General features: G+C 52.0%; 1 protein-coding gene across 4 annotated transcripts in view; it reads right to left on the bottom strand.

Moving 5' to 3' along the window:
- SETD1A (SET domain containing 1A, histone lysine methyltransferase) overlaps positions 1-17253 on the bottom strand; it is a 40336-nt gene that overhangs the window by 16919 nt on the left and 6164 nt on the right. For all 4 annotated transcript variants that reach the window (XR_013346508.1, XR_013346507.1, XR_013346509.1 and 1 more), the window contains exons 2-6: positions 14554-14684; positions 10539-10691; positions 2773-2871; positions 1957-2227; positions 596-717 (exon numbers count right to left, since the gene is read on the bottom strand). Coding sequence is in view for 1 of the 4 variants with exons in the window: in XM_077820505.1 (XP_077676631.1) it covers positions 596-717; positions 1957-2227; positions 2773-2871; positions 10539-10676 (630 nt within the window). In the remaining 3 variants the exon portion in view is untranslated. The remainder of the gene's footprint in view (positions 1-595; positions 718-1956; positions 2228-2772; positions 2872-10538; positions 10692-14553; positions 14685-17253) is intronic.

Genomic DNA, 17253 nt, shown 5'->3' with positions numbered 1-17253 from the left:
GGACCGCCACACAGCGACACCGCATGGGGATGGCTCGCCCGGCTCTGAGATGCAGCCACCTCTGGGGCGGGGCAGCTGGGGACCGCCACACAGCGACACCGCATGGGGATGGCTCGCCCGGCTCTGAGATGCAGCCACCTCTGGGGCGGGGCAGCTGGGAACCGCCACACGGCGACACCGCATGGGGATGGCTTGCCCGGCTCTGAGATGCAGCCACCTCTGGGGCAGGGCAGCTGGGGAACAGCCACACACAGCACTGCACAGGGGTGGATCGCCAGGCACTCAGATGCAGGCACCCCTGGACAGGAGCACCTGAAGGACAGCTGCACAGCAGCGCCACATGGGGATGGCTCACCTGGCAGTGAGATGCAGCCAGCTCTGGGGCGATGCAGCAGGATAATGGCTACACACAACGCTGCACAGGGATGGCTTGCCTGGAGCTGAGATGCAGCCACCTCTTGGGCAGCTGGAGAACAGTTTGTAGCTCTGACAAGTCAGGCTACTTATTCCCAATCCTAAACATGGCCATCGGTGCCTGAATTTGAGACGTGGAGTAAGAGCCTGGCTCCCAGCCCACCCCGCCAGCCTCCTGTACCGTCTCAGCCTGGGTCACAGGCGCTGGGAATTTCTCGCTCAGAGATTTGCCCCCGGTGGGAACAGTCTGAGGGGTGTAGGAGCCATTGACGATCAGCTCATAGTACTTCATCCGCTGCTGTCCTGTAGGGGCAGGGAGAGAGCACATTTGAGAGAAAAGGTCAGGCTTGGTAATTCTAGTCGGTGATTCACGATGCAGCTGCTCCTGGGGCAGAGCACAACAGCGACACCGAATACCACTAAATGGCACCCACCCCATTTTTCCAGTTTGCTGACAGAACGGCTCAGCTAAGCGGCGATCGCAGCATATCCGGGAGGTGGAAAGACAGAGTGGGACTCTTAGGGGAACAGGAAGCCAGCCAGATACAGAGTCCTGGCACATCTGGGGTCCTTATGGAATGGGGATGGCACAAGGATGAGTGAAAGGCGGCAGCAACCGGCCATTCTTCGTCCCAGCAGCTTCCCCCAGAAGGAAGCTGGGGCTTAAGCTGGGTCACCCTGCTGGCCGTCTGATCTCGGCTGCCCCTACGGCTGCCCCCTTGATCAATCCCTGGGGCACAGTTTAGTTTCCTGAAGACTGAGCTGCTTCAGTCTAAAGTCTCTGGGCTCCGTATAGGGGTGTACGGGCACAAACCACCAGCCTGGGTCATACAGGAGGCCAGATTAGATGATCCATTGGTCCCTTCTGGCCTGAAACGATGACACGCAACGGGTGCAAGGGTCCGATTTGGGATTTCCCTCTGTTATCACATAAAGAGGAGCCAGCTACCACAGGATCCCAGCAGAGAAAACCAGTCCCAATGGGGAAATGCCAGGGGTCGGAAACGAGAAGCACTCTCTGACCCCAATGGGGAGGTATTTAAAATACAAGACACCTCCTGCGGAGGACGCTTCCCAGGTGACTGGAGGGTGACAAGATCTGCTCTAGCTGACAGGAGCTGTGGGCCTGGGTTATCCAGGAGGTCAGACCAGACGCAGGCTCTGAATGCCTGCAGGAACCAGATGCACTCCTGCATTCCGAACAGAGCCTAAGGGTCCCCTGCCCCTCACCCCTTCTGCGAGCGTACCCACCCCTGCCACGTGGCGGGTCTTTGACCGGAGAGTTTCAGCCACTTTCCTTAGAAAGTTGTTGGCATCCTGTTGCCAGTTAAGGGCCTAGATCCCCAGCTGGGGGACTGAGGGAAGAGCACCCCCTACTGAGCCCCCAACACTGCTACATTGTCTTCATTCCCATTGGCTTTTAAGGAGCGACAGTGATTTGCACCAGCTGGGGAACTGAGCCACAGGGAAAGGAATGAACCACAATGGGGAGCATGGGGCCCAAGGAGAGGGGAGGGAAGGGCTCCAAGGTGAGGTTGGTACCTTTGATGTCCAGCTGGGCGTGGATGATGTTGCCCATGACCGAGGTGTTATGCAGGTTCTTGACAGTCTCCTTGGCTCCACGGGTGCTGGTGAAAAGCACCTTGGCCAGGCCCAGGTGCTTGCGGTTCTTAGGGTTGTAGAGAATCTCGATCTCCTCGATCTCCCCATACTTCTTGCACATCTCGGCCAGGAAGGGCTCCTTGATGTTGTCATTCAGCCGGGCGAAGGTCACCTCCTTCAGCGGGATCTGCCCAATGTAGAACTCGTCCAGCTGCCACCGGGGAGAGGGGAAAGATCAGCACCCACACACTGACCCCCATCGGCCTCCAGGCAGGGGGAATGTGCCCCTTCCCACCTAGGGGGCACCAGCTGTGATCCAGCACCAGGGCAGAGGGACTGACTGGCTGGCTCAAGTGGTGGGGAATGGGACACAGGGCCTTTTCCCCTCTAGGAGACGCTGGTTCCCATCCGGCTCCAGTGTTGGGGACTGGCTGGCTCAGGGGTAGGGAATGGGACACAGGGCCTTTCCCCTCTAGGGGGCACTGGCTCCAACGCAGGCCCATGTGGGGAGAATCCCACCTACCCCTCTTCACTACACAGCAGCCCCCAGTGGCCAAAAGGCTCTGGAAGTTGGCTAGATCCCAGCACACATCCAGATGGGAATGGCCTAGCTGAAGGATTAGCAGCTCACTGAGAGCCGCTGCAGTAGGGTCCCTGGGGCTGGCTCAGGGAGCGGCAGAGGGGAGCTTGCTGTCATGCTAGGGAGCTGGGATGCTCCAGGGAGAGCTGAGACCAGGCAAACCCCGCCCTGCTTACCTTGAACTTGGGAACAGGGAGCGACAGGTCTCTGTGCTTGGACCATATCCTGCGTGGCCGGGGGTCTCGTACGTCACCCACAGGAGTATATCCTGAATCCTGGCGGGGGGGGGACAAGACAGCATTCATGTTTGAACAAGAGCATACAGTAATCACCCCTAGCTCTTAAGTCACACATTCTCATAAATCTCAGAACACTTTACAAAGGAAGTCAGGCTCACTGGCTCCATTTTACAGAAGGGGAAACTGAATCACAGTGGGAGACAGTGACTTGCCCAGGGTTACCCAACAAGCCAGTGGCAGTAACTCAGGTCTCCAGAATCCCAGCCCAATGCTCTACTCACTAGGCCATGCTACCATAACATCCAATCTTCATTTTAAAATGCCAGGAATGGAGAATCTACCAATTTACCAACTGGTAAATTTTTCCAACAGTGCATTTCCCTCACTTACACCTGATTTCCAGTCTGACTGTGTCTGGCTTCCACTTCCAGCCACTGGATTGTGTTACACCTTCGTTTGCTGGATTGCAGGGCCCATTATCAAATGTTTGTTCCCAAAGGAGATACTTACAGCAAGGTTCGCGGTGATTAGATTTTTATCTGTAAACGTTGTTTTCGCTGTACGCACACAAACTGACAAAAAATATTTCCTTCAATAATAATTGAAATTTACATCTAGGCAAAGTAAGAAAAATGCTGCTTGAGAGTTTTTTTTTGACATGGGATGCTGACAATGTGTGTTTGAATGGTTATAAACCTTGAACTTTTTGAATGTCAGTGTCTGTGGTCATTAAATAATTATTGTTCCATCCCCCCATAACTTTACCTGCAACTGTGAAAATCTAAATTGATAAAAATCGAAAGAGCTGCTTTAAAAGAAACATGGATATTATCCATCATAATTATACAAGAAGAAAAACTGAATTCTGCTAAGCCTACTTACAGATTGTTACCCCTTCCCTTTCCCCATGTGGTGGATTTCTCTGCATTTGTTTTAACATGGTTTTATTTTCGTATAGCACTCTTCTCACACTATAGAAGGTCAGCTGTGTTCTCGATTGGCATCCTGCGATCTCTAGGGGCTAATATTTGTTTCACAGAGACAAAATCAGAGCCCAAATCTAGAGAAGTCAAGTTCTCAGCTCCAGCACGCAGGGTTCATTCTCTTATGAAGGGCTCTGGGGAAGGTGATAGGTCAGCTTAATCAAGGGTTTTTATCTGAGGTTAGCTATGGTTATTGTTATTCCTACTGGCTGTCATGAGCAACTTGAACTAGTCAATTTCAGAAGTGGTTTCACAGAGGAACTGGAATCAGATTGCTAGGTTATGTGATTTCCAACTGTGCTATGTATATTCATAGATTCCAGAAGAGATCATTGTGATCATCTAGTCTGACCTCCTTTGTAACACAGGCCATAGAACTTCTCCCAAACAATTCCTAGAGCAGATCTTTTAGAAAAGCTATCCAACCTTGATTTTAAAATGGTCATTGATGGGGAATCCACCACGACCCCTGCTGAATTGTTCCAATGGTTAATTACTCTCACTGTTAAAAATGTACACTTTATAAACAAGTTTCTCTCCCCTCCCTGCTGCTCTGGGAAAGACCCCAACAAAACAACAGCAGGGGAAAAGGACCCTCAAGAAAGGGAGTGAAACTGACCAGACATAAAGCAATCAAACGAAGGCTGGGAAGGGGTAGGAGTGCTCTCTCTAAACATATATAATCTATAGGGGAGATACTGTTCTTTACATATGGGATCTCAGCAGTCAGATACCACACGTATATAATCTATTCTCTACTCCAATCTGTTATATTATATAAATACACACAGTCCGGGGATAGATTGTATCTAAAGATAGGCTCTGATTGCTCAGATTATATATTGTACAATCTATTCCCATCCCACGATTATATGTATTATCATATACCCTGTACATAATATATATGTGGGGGGGATTTGACTGAGGGTGCTTTTAGATATACAGTGTTTCTTTAGGCAGAGATTTTGATGCAATGCACGGTTAGCCTGTGGAATTCACTGCTTTGGGGCCAAGAGCTAAGCAAAATTCTAAGGAGGCCAGGACTTTTCTGAGGATAATGAGAAGATCCATGGTTGTAGCGGTAAATATCAAAGAGACAGGAGTTTTGCATGGGATATAAACCCTCGTGCAAGAGGGTGCAAGCTCTGATGGGGGCTAGAAAGAAATTTGCCCAAAGGGGCAGGTTATTCCAGAATTGTCCCCTTCCTCTGAAGCAGTTGGTGCTGGCTACTGTCGGAGAAGGAATAGAAACCTAGATGGACTGTTCGTCTGATCTGAGGTGGCAGGACACCAGGCTAAATGGGCACATAGGTCTGATCTGAGTAAGTGGGATACCAACCTACGTGGGCCCACAGGTTTGATCTGGGGCAGCAGGGATGGGGGCAGGTGATCTAGATGGGCCCATGTGTCTGATCCAGGGCAAGAGGGATACTAAGTTAGACTGGCCCATAGGTTTGATCCAGGGTGGAAGGGAGGAGGTGTGATATCAGACTAGATGGGCCCATGAGCCTAATCCAGGGCGGCATGGCAAGGGCAGGATACCAAGCTAAATGGGCCCAGAGGTCTGATCTGGGCGGGGCAGGGATGGGGAGCAAAATATCAGGCTAGATGGACCCATGGGTCCAATCTGTGGTGGCAATTATGTTTCTAATTACGCATTTTGTTTGAAACCTGTAGCAAAGTCTTATCTCTTTGGACATTGGTAACCACCTAGGGATAAAGGGTTGCCATAGGCGGGGAAAAGAAAATCTTAAGAATAAACTGCACAAGACCGCTGAGTTTCAGCTGTGGGGGGACAGGCATATTGGAACAGACAGACTCGATCAGATCCATGGGTCCATCTAGCCTGGTTTCCTGCCCCTTCTGTGTCACCCTGGATCAGACCCATGGGCCCATCTAGATCAGCATCCTGCCCACTCCCTGTCTCTCTGGATCACATCTAGCCTGGGATCCTGTCTCTCACAAGCTTTAGAGAAAAGGATCTGGGAGACTGGCAGTGGGTTCTGCTCAATTCTGCTGCTGCACAGAGATCTGTGCGATGGGTTTTTAAGTCATGCCACTTGCCATTTATATAAATCTAAATAAAAAAACCTTGTGAGATAGAATTATGGGGTAACCTGCTGATAGGTCTATATTGTGGTAGGACCTAAAAGCCAGAATCATGGCCCAGGACCCCACTGTACTAGGTGCTGAAAAAAAACAGAACAAAAAGATGCTCCCTGCCCCAGAGAGCTTATGATCTAAGTATAAGACAAGAGACAACAGGTGAAGACAGAAAGACAAGCAGATGGGGGAGTACACTGAGCCAGGGTGGTGAGCCCAGCACACCTTTTTGTCAGCATCACGACAACGGAGAATTTTGAGGAGGGATTTTAAGGACAACGGGGTAGCTTTGCAGCTGTTCGTGCGCAGCTCCTCACAGACAGCAGGGGTAGCCCGGGAGAAAGCACAAAAGTGCCTGTTTAAAAACATCACAAGTGAGCAGCAGCGGCCATAGGCAGACATCTCAAAAGAAAATGAGACAGGACAGATTGGGTGGGGACCAGCCGTGGAAGGGAAGACAAGCAGCTTAACTGTGATGCAATGGAGAAGGGGGAGCTAGTGTAGGGATGCAAAGTGAGGGGTGACACAGGTAAAGCGATGGGCTTGAAGAACTATCTTTGCAGCAGCATTCTGAATGCATATGAGCAAGGCAAGACCGCATTTGTCAAGGCCAGAGAAGAGGACACTGCAACGATCCAGACGAGATGATGAGAGCCTAGGGATTGTGTTTCTTCCTCACCTGAGGCAAGCAGAAATTGGCATGTGCCTGATATATCAGGGTTTATATAGCCTAAGAAAATGTGTCAGAGATCCACACAGTCTGGTCTATGTCCCAGCCTGTGACTAATCCCTTGGGAGTGACCCTTTTACAGGGCCAAACCCCACACGTTCACAAAGTTCCATGGTGGCAGGCCCATGTTCTCCATGAGTGGGCCTTTGGCATCAACAATCCCATGCTCTCTTCATGGCTCCCTGCAGCAAATCCAGGCTGTGGGAGGCTGGTACTGGGCCCTCAGGGTGGATAAAAATCAATGTTTTTTTTAAAAAATAAAATAAAAAAAAATCGAATTTATTTGATCTAAATCGGATTGTTTTGCTAAAATGCTTTTTGAGGAAAAAAACCTATCTAAAGATAGTTTTAATTAAGATGCATTATAGATCAAAGAGATCTCATCACGGAATAGGGATTAAAAATTCTAATTCTATAGTATGAGACAATATATTCATGTAATGTTTAAGAAAAGTTTTGCAAATGAGTTCCAATAGTTCATGGATTAGGGAACCAATCTTATGGGGTTCCAGGGGCTTCTGTATAGATTATTTAGGTTAATCTCTCTATCGACCCAATGGGACTCAGTGCTCAGTCTATAAGATACCATCAGAGATGCTTAGTTTTGCAGTTCTCAAACTGAGGATTTGTGTCTCCAGAGATAACATGCTTGTTAACAGCAAAAATTATTTTAAATATATATTTATTTATTTAGAGGTGAGAAATAACAGACCTCAATCTTATTGTCCCTCTGCAAATTTGTGTACAGAGTCAATCCCTTACCTCTCTCTAAAAGTGCAAACTTTCAAAAAGTTCAATGAATAGAAGATTTCTGGGGGGCAGAATAGATCAGGACAAGGAGAAGAAGTCTGGAGATAAATGTGAGAAAGGAGGGACAGGCAGCAGAAACAAAAGTGAAACTCTTTGAGCAGCATATTCCAGAAGTCTTGAGGTCTTTCTGAGTGTAGCCTTCATTGATTTGAGATCTACCATATCATTCTCTCACTAGAAGGAAAAACCTATAATGGCAGCAGGCCGTAAGAGAGACCCAAGTTTGGGAATATTTTAATGAAGTTTCTCTACCTGTGGGTAAGACAGGCATGCATACAAAATGCAAACAGTGCAACAAAGGCATAGTTGCCCGAATGAAACAACATCATGAGAAGTGTTCCTTCTCAGGAGGAAGCTGCGTTGAAGATGATAAAAGGAACATGCAGCATCTTGAGGTTGGTAACAACCAACAAGAATGCACTTTTATGTAGAAATCCATGATTAAATCGAGTCTTCCTGACTAGTGATTTAAATCATGATTTAAATCAAATCCACCCTGGGGTCCCTCCAGGGTGCAAGGCTCCCAGTCAGTATTTGCAGCGACACAGACAGCCTTTTCAAAACCAAGTAATTTACTAGTCACCTGGCTACAGCATCTGATAGTCCTGAGGTTAGCAAACAGAGGCAGAAGTTAAGCCCTAGTCCATTCTAGCCAAGTCAGTGCCACAAGCCAGCCCAGCAGTGAGAGATTCTCACTGTCACTTTGTCCATCCAGATGATAGCAGCTGGGGCTAGGAACACAGGGGCTAGCAGGGGCTAGGAACTGCAGAAAGGCAGGCCTGGCAAGAGGACTGCCTCGTTTGGATGCCAATGATGGACTTAGGGCGGCATGAGCCCAGACAGGGCAGAGCACTGACTTCCTTGGTACTCTACAGAGCCCAGGTGTGATGGAAGAGTTAATTTGGGACTTTGGGTAACCCTGATCTTGCCAGAGGACTACCCCACCGCAATGTGGAAGGCATCGGAAGCTAAGCGGATCAGCTGGAGACTAGGAGGGAAACTGAGGAAGAGCCACTGCCATGCCAAGCCAGAAGGGGGCACCAGCCATGGAAAAATGTGAGATTTTACTTTTTAAAATCTTTCAATTAAACATCCTTTTCTGTGTAACATTGGATAGTCACACACAAATCTGAGGCAGGTTTGAATGCAAAGCGAGTGAGAGGATGGTACAGCACCTAGTGCCAGGGGCATGATGCTGATCCAGGAGTGGGGCTACGTAGTGCTAATGCCAAACAAAACGTTTATTGGCTCAACATTTTCCTAATCTGCCAGGTCTCTGTCTAGAGTCACCTGTTGTCACCTGTCTCGTACTTAGTTTGGCAGCTCTATGAGGGAGGGACTGTTATGTCTGCCCAATGCCTAGCACGATGGGGTCTTGGGCCAGGACTGGGCTCCTAGGCACTACCATAATATACCTAATAAATAACAGACAGCCCCTGGCACAACGGCCACCTGGTCCATGACTGGGCTCCTAAAGGTTACAGTGACATAAACAACAGGAGTGTCACCCACTTCGTAGCTTCTGTCAGCCAAGCACAATGCCCACTTTAGGGGCTCCTGGCATCCCTAGATCCCGGCCCCCACCGAGATCCCTGGATATTCCCCTTTCATCCCCCATATTTCAGGGACTCCCTGCAACCCCCCACCACCAGGGCTGTGTTCTCTCCCCCGCCCCCATCTTCCCATGCCAGGGGCCAGGTATGTCCCCAATACCCAAGAGGCTCTTTGTATCCCATGTCCCCACATTCCTCTGATGTCAGGGGTTCTGTGTCCCACATTCCTCTCTTCCCCTTACCACGACTGTCTCTCCCCCATCCCCACCAATAGCAGTGGCTCTGTGCCCACCCCCCATGCCTCCTGTGCCATATACCAGGGGTTGTGCATGGCCCTCCATGTCCCAAAGGGCCAGGTGACAAAGACCAGGCCCACAGGGAAAACCACCATGGCCTGCAGCTCAATAAGAGGGTGCGAAACCGAGTGTGACGCTAGGGAGAGGAGAGCTGGGAGACACACTCTCTAAATAGGGCTGGGAGCATAGAAAGAGGTCCTGGGAAACGGGACAGTATGGATTGGCAAGAAGATAGCCCAGTTATTGAGGGCCCCCAGGGACAGCGTGGGTGCCACTTCACATGAGGGTGCAGCAATCATTGCTAATGGGGGAGGCTGAAGGGAGTGAGCAGAGGCCTGGGAGCCGACTGACTGGTAAATGAAAACAGAGCCTCTGAGAGGAAGGGCAAGGCTGGGTTTGAGAGTGCTTGAATCGCTGGTTTATACCCCAAAAGGAGGTGGACTTTGGGGAGCGCTGGGAGCCGGAGAATGACAAACGGAAGGGGAAACTGAAGCACGGTAGAGCAACACCATGTGGAATTTAACAGACATTATGGGAGCACTTTTCCTGCCGAGATCTGCAATAGGTTTTTACAACTCATCACCCACCCTTGGTGTTTTATTGGCTTCAACGGGCGTCCCTGGTGCAGGGCAGCAAGGTACATCAGAAACACACGCGCGTTCAGGTTGAGGAAATGGAGGAACAGGACTTGATATGCATAGCACCACCTACCACCCCGTGGTTTACAACTTAGCCACAATATGACATGACAGCAGGTGAGAACACTTTGTGGTTCAGCAGCCCTTTTCACAAGTAGACCCAGTGTGCTTTATCCAGAGCAATTAGTGACCCTCACAAACCCACCCACCAAGCTTTCACCCTATTTTACACATGAAGAAACTGAGGCACAGAGCACAGGGAGGGACGTGCCCTAAGTTACACAATGAGACAGAAGCAGGGAAATAGAGCCCAGGAGTCCTGACCCCTAGCCTTAACTTGCTCTAACTCATTAGACCCCACTCCCCTCCCAGAGCTGGGGATAGAACCCACGAGTCCTGGCTCCCAGCCTCCACTGCTCTGATGTATAAGCCCACAGTAAGAGGTGAGCAAGCGCTGTCCACGGTGGGCCAGCACCAGATACTGCCCCAGGCAGAAGGGGAGGGAAGAAGGCTACCTTTTCTTTGTTGGCAAGCCCCCAGCCTCCCAAATCACGCAGTGAATCCCCACTGCCACCCATGCCTGGACTCACGGGAGCACTGAAGTGGACTCCATCGTAGCGGTAGACTTTCTGCGGGGCCCGCCGCAGCGCCGGGTCAATGACGAGCTTGTAGCTTCTCCACTGGAAGTTGGGGGCTTTCTGGATGTCACCCCCACTTTCCTGATCCATTATGACTCATTTAAACTGAGAGGGAGATAGAAAGGAGAAAAACCACTATCAGCCATGTAGTACAGACACACACACACAGTACCCCCTGCTGGCCACCTCTGGGATTGCTCTGCCACGCTGCTCGCATCTCCCGCAATCCCAGAAGCCTCCAGGTCCAGAGAGGAAAGCGCCTCTCTATCCACTCCACCAGACACACCCCCACAAACACACAACCAGGAGGGCCCCTCGATCCCAGCAAGCTGGAGACCAACTAGGCTATCGAGACAAGATTTGCCAGGGTTACTGGGGAAGCCTGGAAGAATTTCAGAGCGTTCCAGGCCAAAAAGTCCCATTAGATCATCTAGTCTGACCTCTTGAATAGCATGGATCAGTCAGTTTCACCCAGGTCCCCCTGTGCTGAGCCCGCTGACTTGGGTTAGACCAAGTCCTCGGGAGGCTAAACTATAGCCCTTCTACCCAACTACAAGTGCTGGGTCCAGATCAGGTGGGAAAACAACTGGCCCCTCTCGGGTTCAGGTCGGACCAGCTCTCCTCCTGTCCACAGGGTTGACGCGAAGGAGACTGCATGCCCTGTTCCTGCTGGCTGCCCGCCACCTCGCTGCACTGTGCACACTGCAGAGTGTGTGTCCTGAGGAACCCCAAGCTAGCAGAAGCAGGGCACGCAGGTTCAGCGGGAAGGGCTGGCATAGGCGGGAAAACAACTCAATCCTCATGGGCTTGGATCCGGTTTGAGTCAGGCTTAAACTTTAGGTCTGTGCAGATTCTAGACTCAGCCATTGTGAAAACAGGAAAGGCTGAGGGGGTAATAATGCTGGGCTAAATGGGCCCTTGAGTCTGATCTGAGATGGCAGGGAGGGGGCAGGATACTGGGCTAGATGGGCCCAGGGGTCTGATCTGGGGTGGTCAGAAAGGGGAAGGATACCAGGCTAGATGGGCCCCTGCGTCTGATTTAGGGTGGCAGGGATGGGGGTGGGACACTGAGTCCTCTAAAACGGCAGGGAATTGATTAGGTGAGTCATGCACAGATGATCTCATCAGGTGATCCATACCCTGTGCTGCAGATGGAGGCAACCCCCCCACCCCAAGGTCCCTGCAGGTCTGACCCGGGGGAAATTCCTTCCAGACCATGAATCTGGTGAGCCAGACCCACCAGCCATGCAGTTAACCACGGCGAGCTGAGTTAAGCAGCAGGTTCATAATTACTGTCAATCGGTGTTTGAACAGCATCAAAGCCAAGCGTGGGGGGAAATTCTTTAGGGTGGGAAAAGAACTAGAAGCAACAAGGAAATTCAGGAAAATTTAGGTCAAGCCTTAGGAAATATTTCCCATGAGAGAAGAGTCTAATAAGTGATGTTCTCATCTCTGTCACGGGAAAGGACAGGAGCCTCCTCACTTTGGAGACCAGAAATTAAGAGCCCTGGATAATAATCTGTGGGGGACGATTCCACCCCGGGTGAGGAGGGCCCGGATGGGGTAACTCCATCTCTGCTGGGGGAACAGCCAGTGGGGGACGAGCAAGATGGACCAGTTCTCATCAGTCTAGGCTTTTCCTAGTCTCTGGCTTCAAGGCTAGCACGGGATAGCAAACAGTCTCTAACTTCCCCTCCCTGGCCCAGGTGACATCAGCTCGCTTGCAGGAGCCCGGGGAATCTGGTCCCTTTCCTCTACCTGTAAACTGGGACTCTTGTGGATAGATCCAATTACAGCAACTGCCTGCCTTGGAACTGGTGGGTGGGTTACAAACATGCCTATTAGTCCCTTAAATTTCACCACAAAGAGTTTGCCTATACAGACATCGCCTGGCACTGAGATGCAGTTGCCTCTGTGGACAGGTAGCTAGGTAACAGCTGCACAGTGATGCCTCACCTACTGTTGAGACGCAGCCACCTCTGGGTCAGGGCAGCTGGGGAACACAGAGATCTCTAGCCCAGCATTGAGAAACTCAGCTACCCCAGCCCAGAGGTGGCTGTCGCTGCCGTACAGCAATGCCCCACAAGGATGGTTCGGTTGGCACAGAGATGCAGCCACCTCTGGGGTGGAGCAACTGGATAACAGCTGCACAGTGGCGCTGTATTGGGATGGCTTGCCTGGTGCTCAGATGGAGCCATCTCTGGGGCGGGGCAATTGGATAACAACCACACCACATAGAAATCACTTGTCTGGCACTGCATTTCAGCCATCTCTGGGATAGGGCAGCAGGGTAACAGTGCATAATTTAGGACAGAAAGTGTAGAAAAATCCCATGTCCTCATGAAATTGCAAGAGGACTGTCAGGAGGGCAAAATGTAATTAGACACGTAGGAATGTGCCCAGGAAAGTTGTGACACACAGAGCTACACCTACACATGTACCCACAAACACTGCACGCTTTGAAGCCAAACTGGCAGTGGGGCAGACGATACCAAGTGGGATGGGGAGGACAGAGTCCTTTCAGATCTATGTGTTCATCTCAACACACTGGACACCAAGACAGAGTTAATGAGTTATACACGTGCTGAGGGGAGCGGTAGAAGTTCAAAGGAACTAGATCACCCTGCTTTTTCCATCCACAATCAGCCCTGCCCTTATAGCAGCTGTAAAGAGTCAGATACAAATGTATACGTCAGATCTGGAGACTGAGTGCGCACTGTGGGTATAATCTGGGCACTGGCAAGGTAAACCAACCCAATCCCCACAGAGCTTAATGGGGATCTGTTTAGAGATCTGGGTTGTTACCAGCACTCCAAGGCTAGAGTGGGGACCATAGAAAGAGCAGAGCTTCTGTTTCAATGTGTGTAGCTAGTGGTGCGCCCTGATTTTCATCCTGAATCCCTCAACTCCCTGTTCCACAACCCCCCTAAAGATCAGAATTTTCTGTCCATTTCCTGCCTCTTAGGAATTGTGCACGAAAACAGCTCAGCTGTTCTTCATGATACTCCCCCACCCATGTTTATGTATATTAAATATGCCTGGCACTATAATGTCACATCTGTGAGAGCAACCAACTGAGGATTTCCTGGAAGGCTGGGGGTGGGGCAGGACCCCCTTGGGGAATTTTCCAGAGTTCCCGTGGAGCCATCAATACCACCAGGAAAGCCCACATTAGTTTTATCAAGCGATGCAACCCAGCGTAGCAGATCTGAGCTTCACTTACAGAAACTTTATCATGTATATTGAGATAGCATGTGGAGAGCCCCATCCAGGACTGGAGGGTCTCTGCCACTGGGCTGGGTGCTGCACAGACCCCACCCCTCAATGAAGATCATGGACTCCCATCGCATAGGTGCCATGCAGACATACAGGGAGAGACAGCTCACAGCCTAAACAGAAAAGGCCAGAACAGAGAGGGGAGGCTATTGTTGTGCTGGGTGCCTCACAGACCCCCACCTTGATCAAGGTCTGGGTTCCCCCAGCGTTCTGGAAGCCGCACAGATGTCCCCACCCCGATCCCATGGGGCACCGCTACATGAATGCAGATGTGCAAACCAGTCCAGCACTGCAAGATGCCTTCGTAAACAGTGCCTTGTTTGAATACCATCCTACACAGGATATGCTAGGCGTGATCAGACAGGGCAACACCCACTCCTGCCCCTTGGGAAGGAAGGTGTCTGTGCATCCCCAGGGCAGCGGGAGGGAGAGCACAGGTACAGAACCCTGATTCCTGCCAGCAGGGGGCAACATTACCCATACATACACGCACAAACCCTCAATTCTCTCCAGCAGGAGACAGAGCCACACACCCACAGAGCTTCAATTCCTCCAGCAGGGGGCAGTATCACCCACCCACCCTGATTCCCTCAAGCCGGGAGCACTAGAATTCCCCTGACCCCACCAGTGTGCCTCAACCCAGCCCTGAAAATCGAATCCAGATCGGTAGGAGATAGGTATGAAATCGTACCTGTTATGGATGATTTGTTTTGTGCTCTTGATAGCAAGGAAAGCAGACGTGTGTCTGTAAATGCGGCAGGCTTCTTTCCAATGCAATGGGGCAGATGTTTAGTCCATAACGCAGAGTGGGGCCTCGAAGAACTGGGAGGGAAGCAAAAAAAATGGGGGTTAAGCCTCAGAGGAATAAAGAGGAAAGGGGGTAAGGGGGGGCTTATGCTGTGTATTACAGAGGTTGCATCCAGAACATACAAACAGTGGTGCCCTACCGTGTGAGAGGGCAACTGTACTGGAGTCAGGACTCCTGGGTTCTATCCCCAGATCTGGAAGGGGAGTGAGATCCAGTGGGTTAGGCAGGGAGGGCTGGAAGGCAGGACTCCTGGGTTCAATTCCAAGCTCCTGTATGATATTAGAGTTTCCAATCAACTTATCTACCAGCAAAAAAAAATTTTAAAAATCAAGAGATTCAAAAAACAAAAATGAAACCAGGTTAAAAGTTATTTCACGATCTGGCATCTGAGACCTGATCTAACCCTCTCAAGCCAGATGCTGAGAAGGGCAGGCTGATAAATAAGATAAGATAGCACTACAGTGATGGGCTGCAGCATGAAACTCTAAATCAGGCCTCTGGTATTAGAGAGCGCGCCAGAGTCCAGCTCTGAATTTTGTAAAGCAGCCGTTTCCGAAGAGAAGGGAGTTACTATCTAAGCCTGGAAGCTGTAATGCAGGACCAAAGGGTGGTTACAACAGGGTCCCCTTTGATAACAACAGCTCGCTCTTCTACAGCCCCTTCCATCCAAAAATCTAACCTAGCCAGCCCCATTATCATCTCCACTTTAGGTGTGAGAAAACTGAGGCACAAAGTGGCAAAGAGGCAAAGCTATGCAGCAGATCAGTGGCAGAGCCAAAAAAGAATCCAGGATTCCTAACTCCCGGCCTCACCCCCTACCATCATTATAGAGCACACCCACTTCCAGAGCCGGAAACAGAACTGAGGAGTCCAGACTCCGAGCCCCCCTGCTCTAACTGACCAGACCCCACTCCCCTCCTAGTACCAGGACAGAACCCAGGAGCTCTGACTCCCAGCCCCCCACCCACCACCACTATAGTGACTGCAGCCTCTCCCTACAGGACACCAGATCTCAGGTCGGGGCATGCCCTATGGCAGGAGCCAAAGCAGGTGAAACTGTGCCACTCTAACTCTGCTACCACCACCAAGGGGTTAAGTGAAGTCAGCCTACAGCAGGTACCCAGTAAGAGGGCAGGGGGAGACTGGGACATGCCATCTGAGCCCCCAGGGAGCTGGCGGGCAGCGGGCAGTGCCCAGGGCTCACACCCCAGACTGGCACCAAAGCCAAGAAATGAAGGGGACAGAGTCCACTCCCGCTTTTACCTTGATGCCCCCTGCGAGCTCCAGGGATGCCACCTGGTATAATGCTCCCCTCCAAGCCCCCACCCTCACAGCCCTGCCCGGATCCCTAAACCCAGGGCCCACACATCACCCTTGCCCTGCGCCCCACCCCGTCTGCTCGGCAGCTCCCCCCCACTGGCATAGGCCCTTCCCCAACCCAACACAACCGAGAGCACCCTCACCCCACAGCCTTTTCCTACTTCAGTGTGCCCACCTCCCGGCCAACATCTGCAATAGGCCTTCCCTCAGATCTGCCCCCTTGGGTCCCCATGCCCCCAGGGCCTCTCCCCCCCACAATCCCCGTCCTCCAACCTCCCCCTTGCCAGGGGCTTCCCACATCTTAGTGCTTCCCTTAGATTCCACTCCCCACCCCTCTGATCCTCTTGCCCCCCAGACCTCTCAGGGGCCACAGCTCCCCATCCCCTTCCAATTCTCTCCTCACCTCCCCCACCCCAAGATCTCTACCACTCAGGACCCCCCGGGGCCTCCCCCCCACTTCATCTCCCCCTTATTCCCCATCCGAACTTACCCCTGCAACACTCCCAAAACCCACCTCTCAACTCCCCCTCAAATCCCCCATTTTCCACACACTCCCATGCCCCACCCCCGCAACACAAATCAACTTCCTCCCTCACAGGCCTCCCAGCTCCCCCTCCCCTCAGGTGACCCCGGTATCCCCCCCTTCAAGACCTCAGCTTCCTCCCCACTTTTAAGCCCCTCCCCTCAGCTTCTCCCTCCCCCCATTCCCCAGGTTCCAACTCAGAGCCCTCCCTCTCCAGAGGGTGCCGACCAGACCCCCCCCCCCGACCTCAGCTCCCCCCTCCGCCGCACTCCGAGAGTGCCTCTTCTCCCAGCCTCCCTCCCCACCCGACCAGCCCCACCCGACCCCCACTCCTAGAGTGCCTCTTTTCCCAGCCTCCCTCCCCATCCGACTAGCCCCCCCGACCTCAGCTCCCCTCCCCCCACTCCTAGAGTGCCTCTTCTCCCAGCCTCCCTCCCCATCCGACCAGCCCCCCCCACCTCAGCTCCCCCCTCCCCCCACTCCTAGAGTGCCTCTTCCCCCAGCCTCCCTCCCCATCCGACCAGCCCCCCCGACCTCAGCTCCCCTCCTCCCACTCCTAGAGAGCCTCGTCTCCCAGCCTCCCTCCCCATCTGACCAGCCCCCCCACCTCAGCTCCCCCCTCCCCCCACTCCTAGAGTGCCTCTTCTCCCAGCCTCCCTCCCCCTCCGACCAGCCCCCCCGACCTCAGCTCCCCTCCCCCCACTCCTAGAGCACCTCTTCTCCCAGCCTCCCTCCCATCC

Source organism: Eretmochelys imbricata, chromosome 6 (genome assembly GCF_965152235.1).
Source record: "Eretmochelys imbricata isolate rEreImb1 chromosome 6, rEreImb1.hap1, whole genome shotgun sequence".
NCBI lineage: Eukaryota > Metazoa > Chordata > Testudines > Cheloniidae > Eretmochelys > Eretmochelys imbricata.
This window is presented reverse-complemented; position numbering and strand designations above follow the sequence as displayed.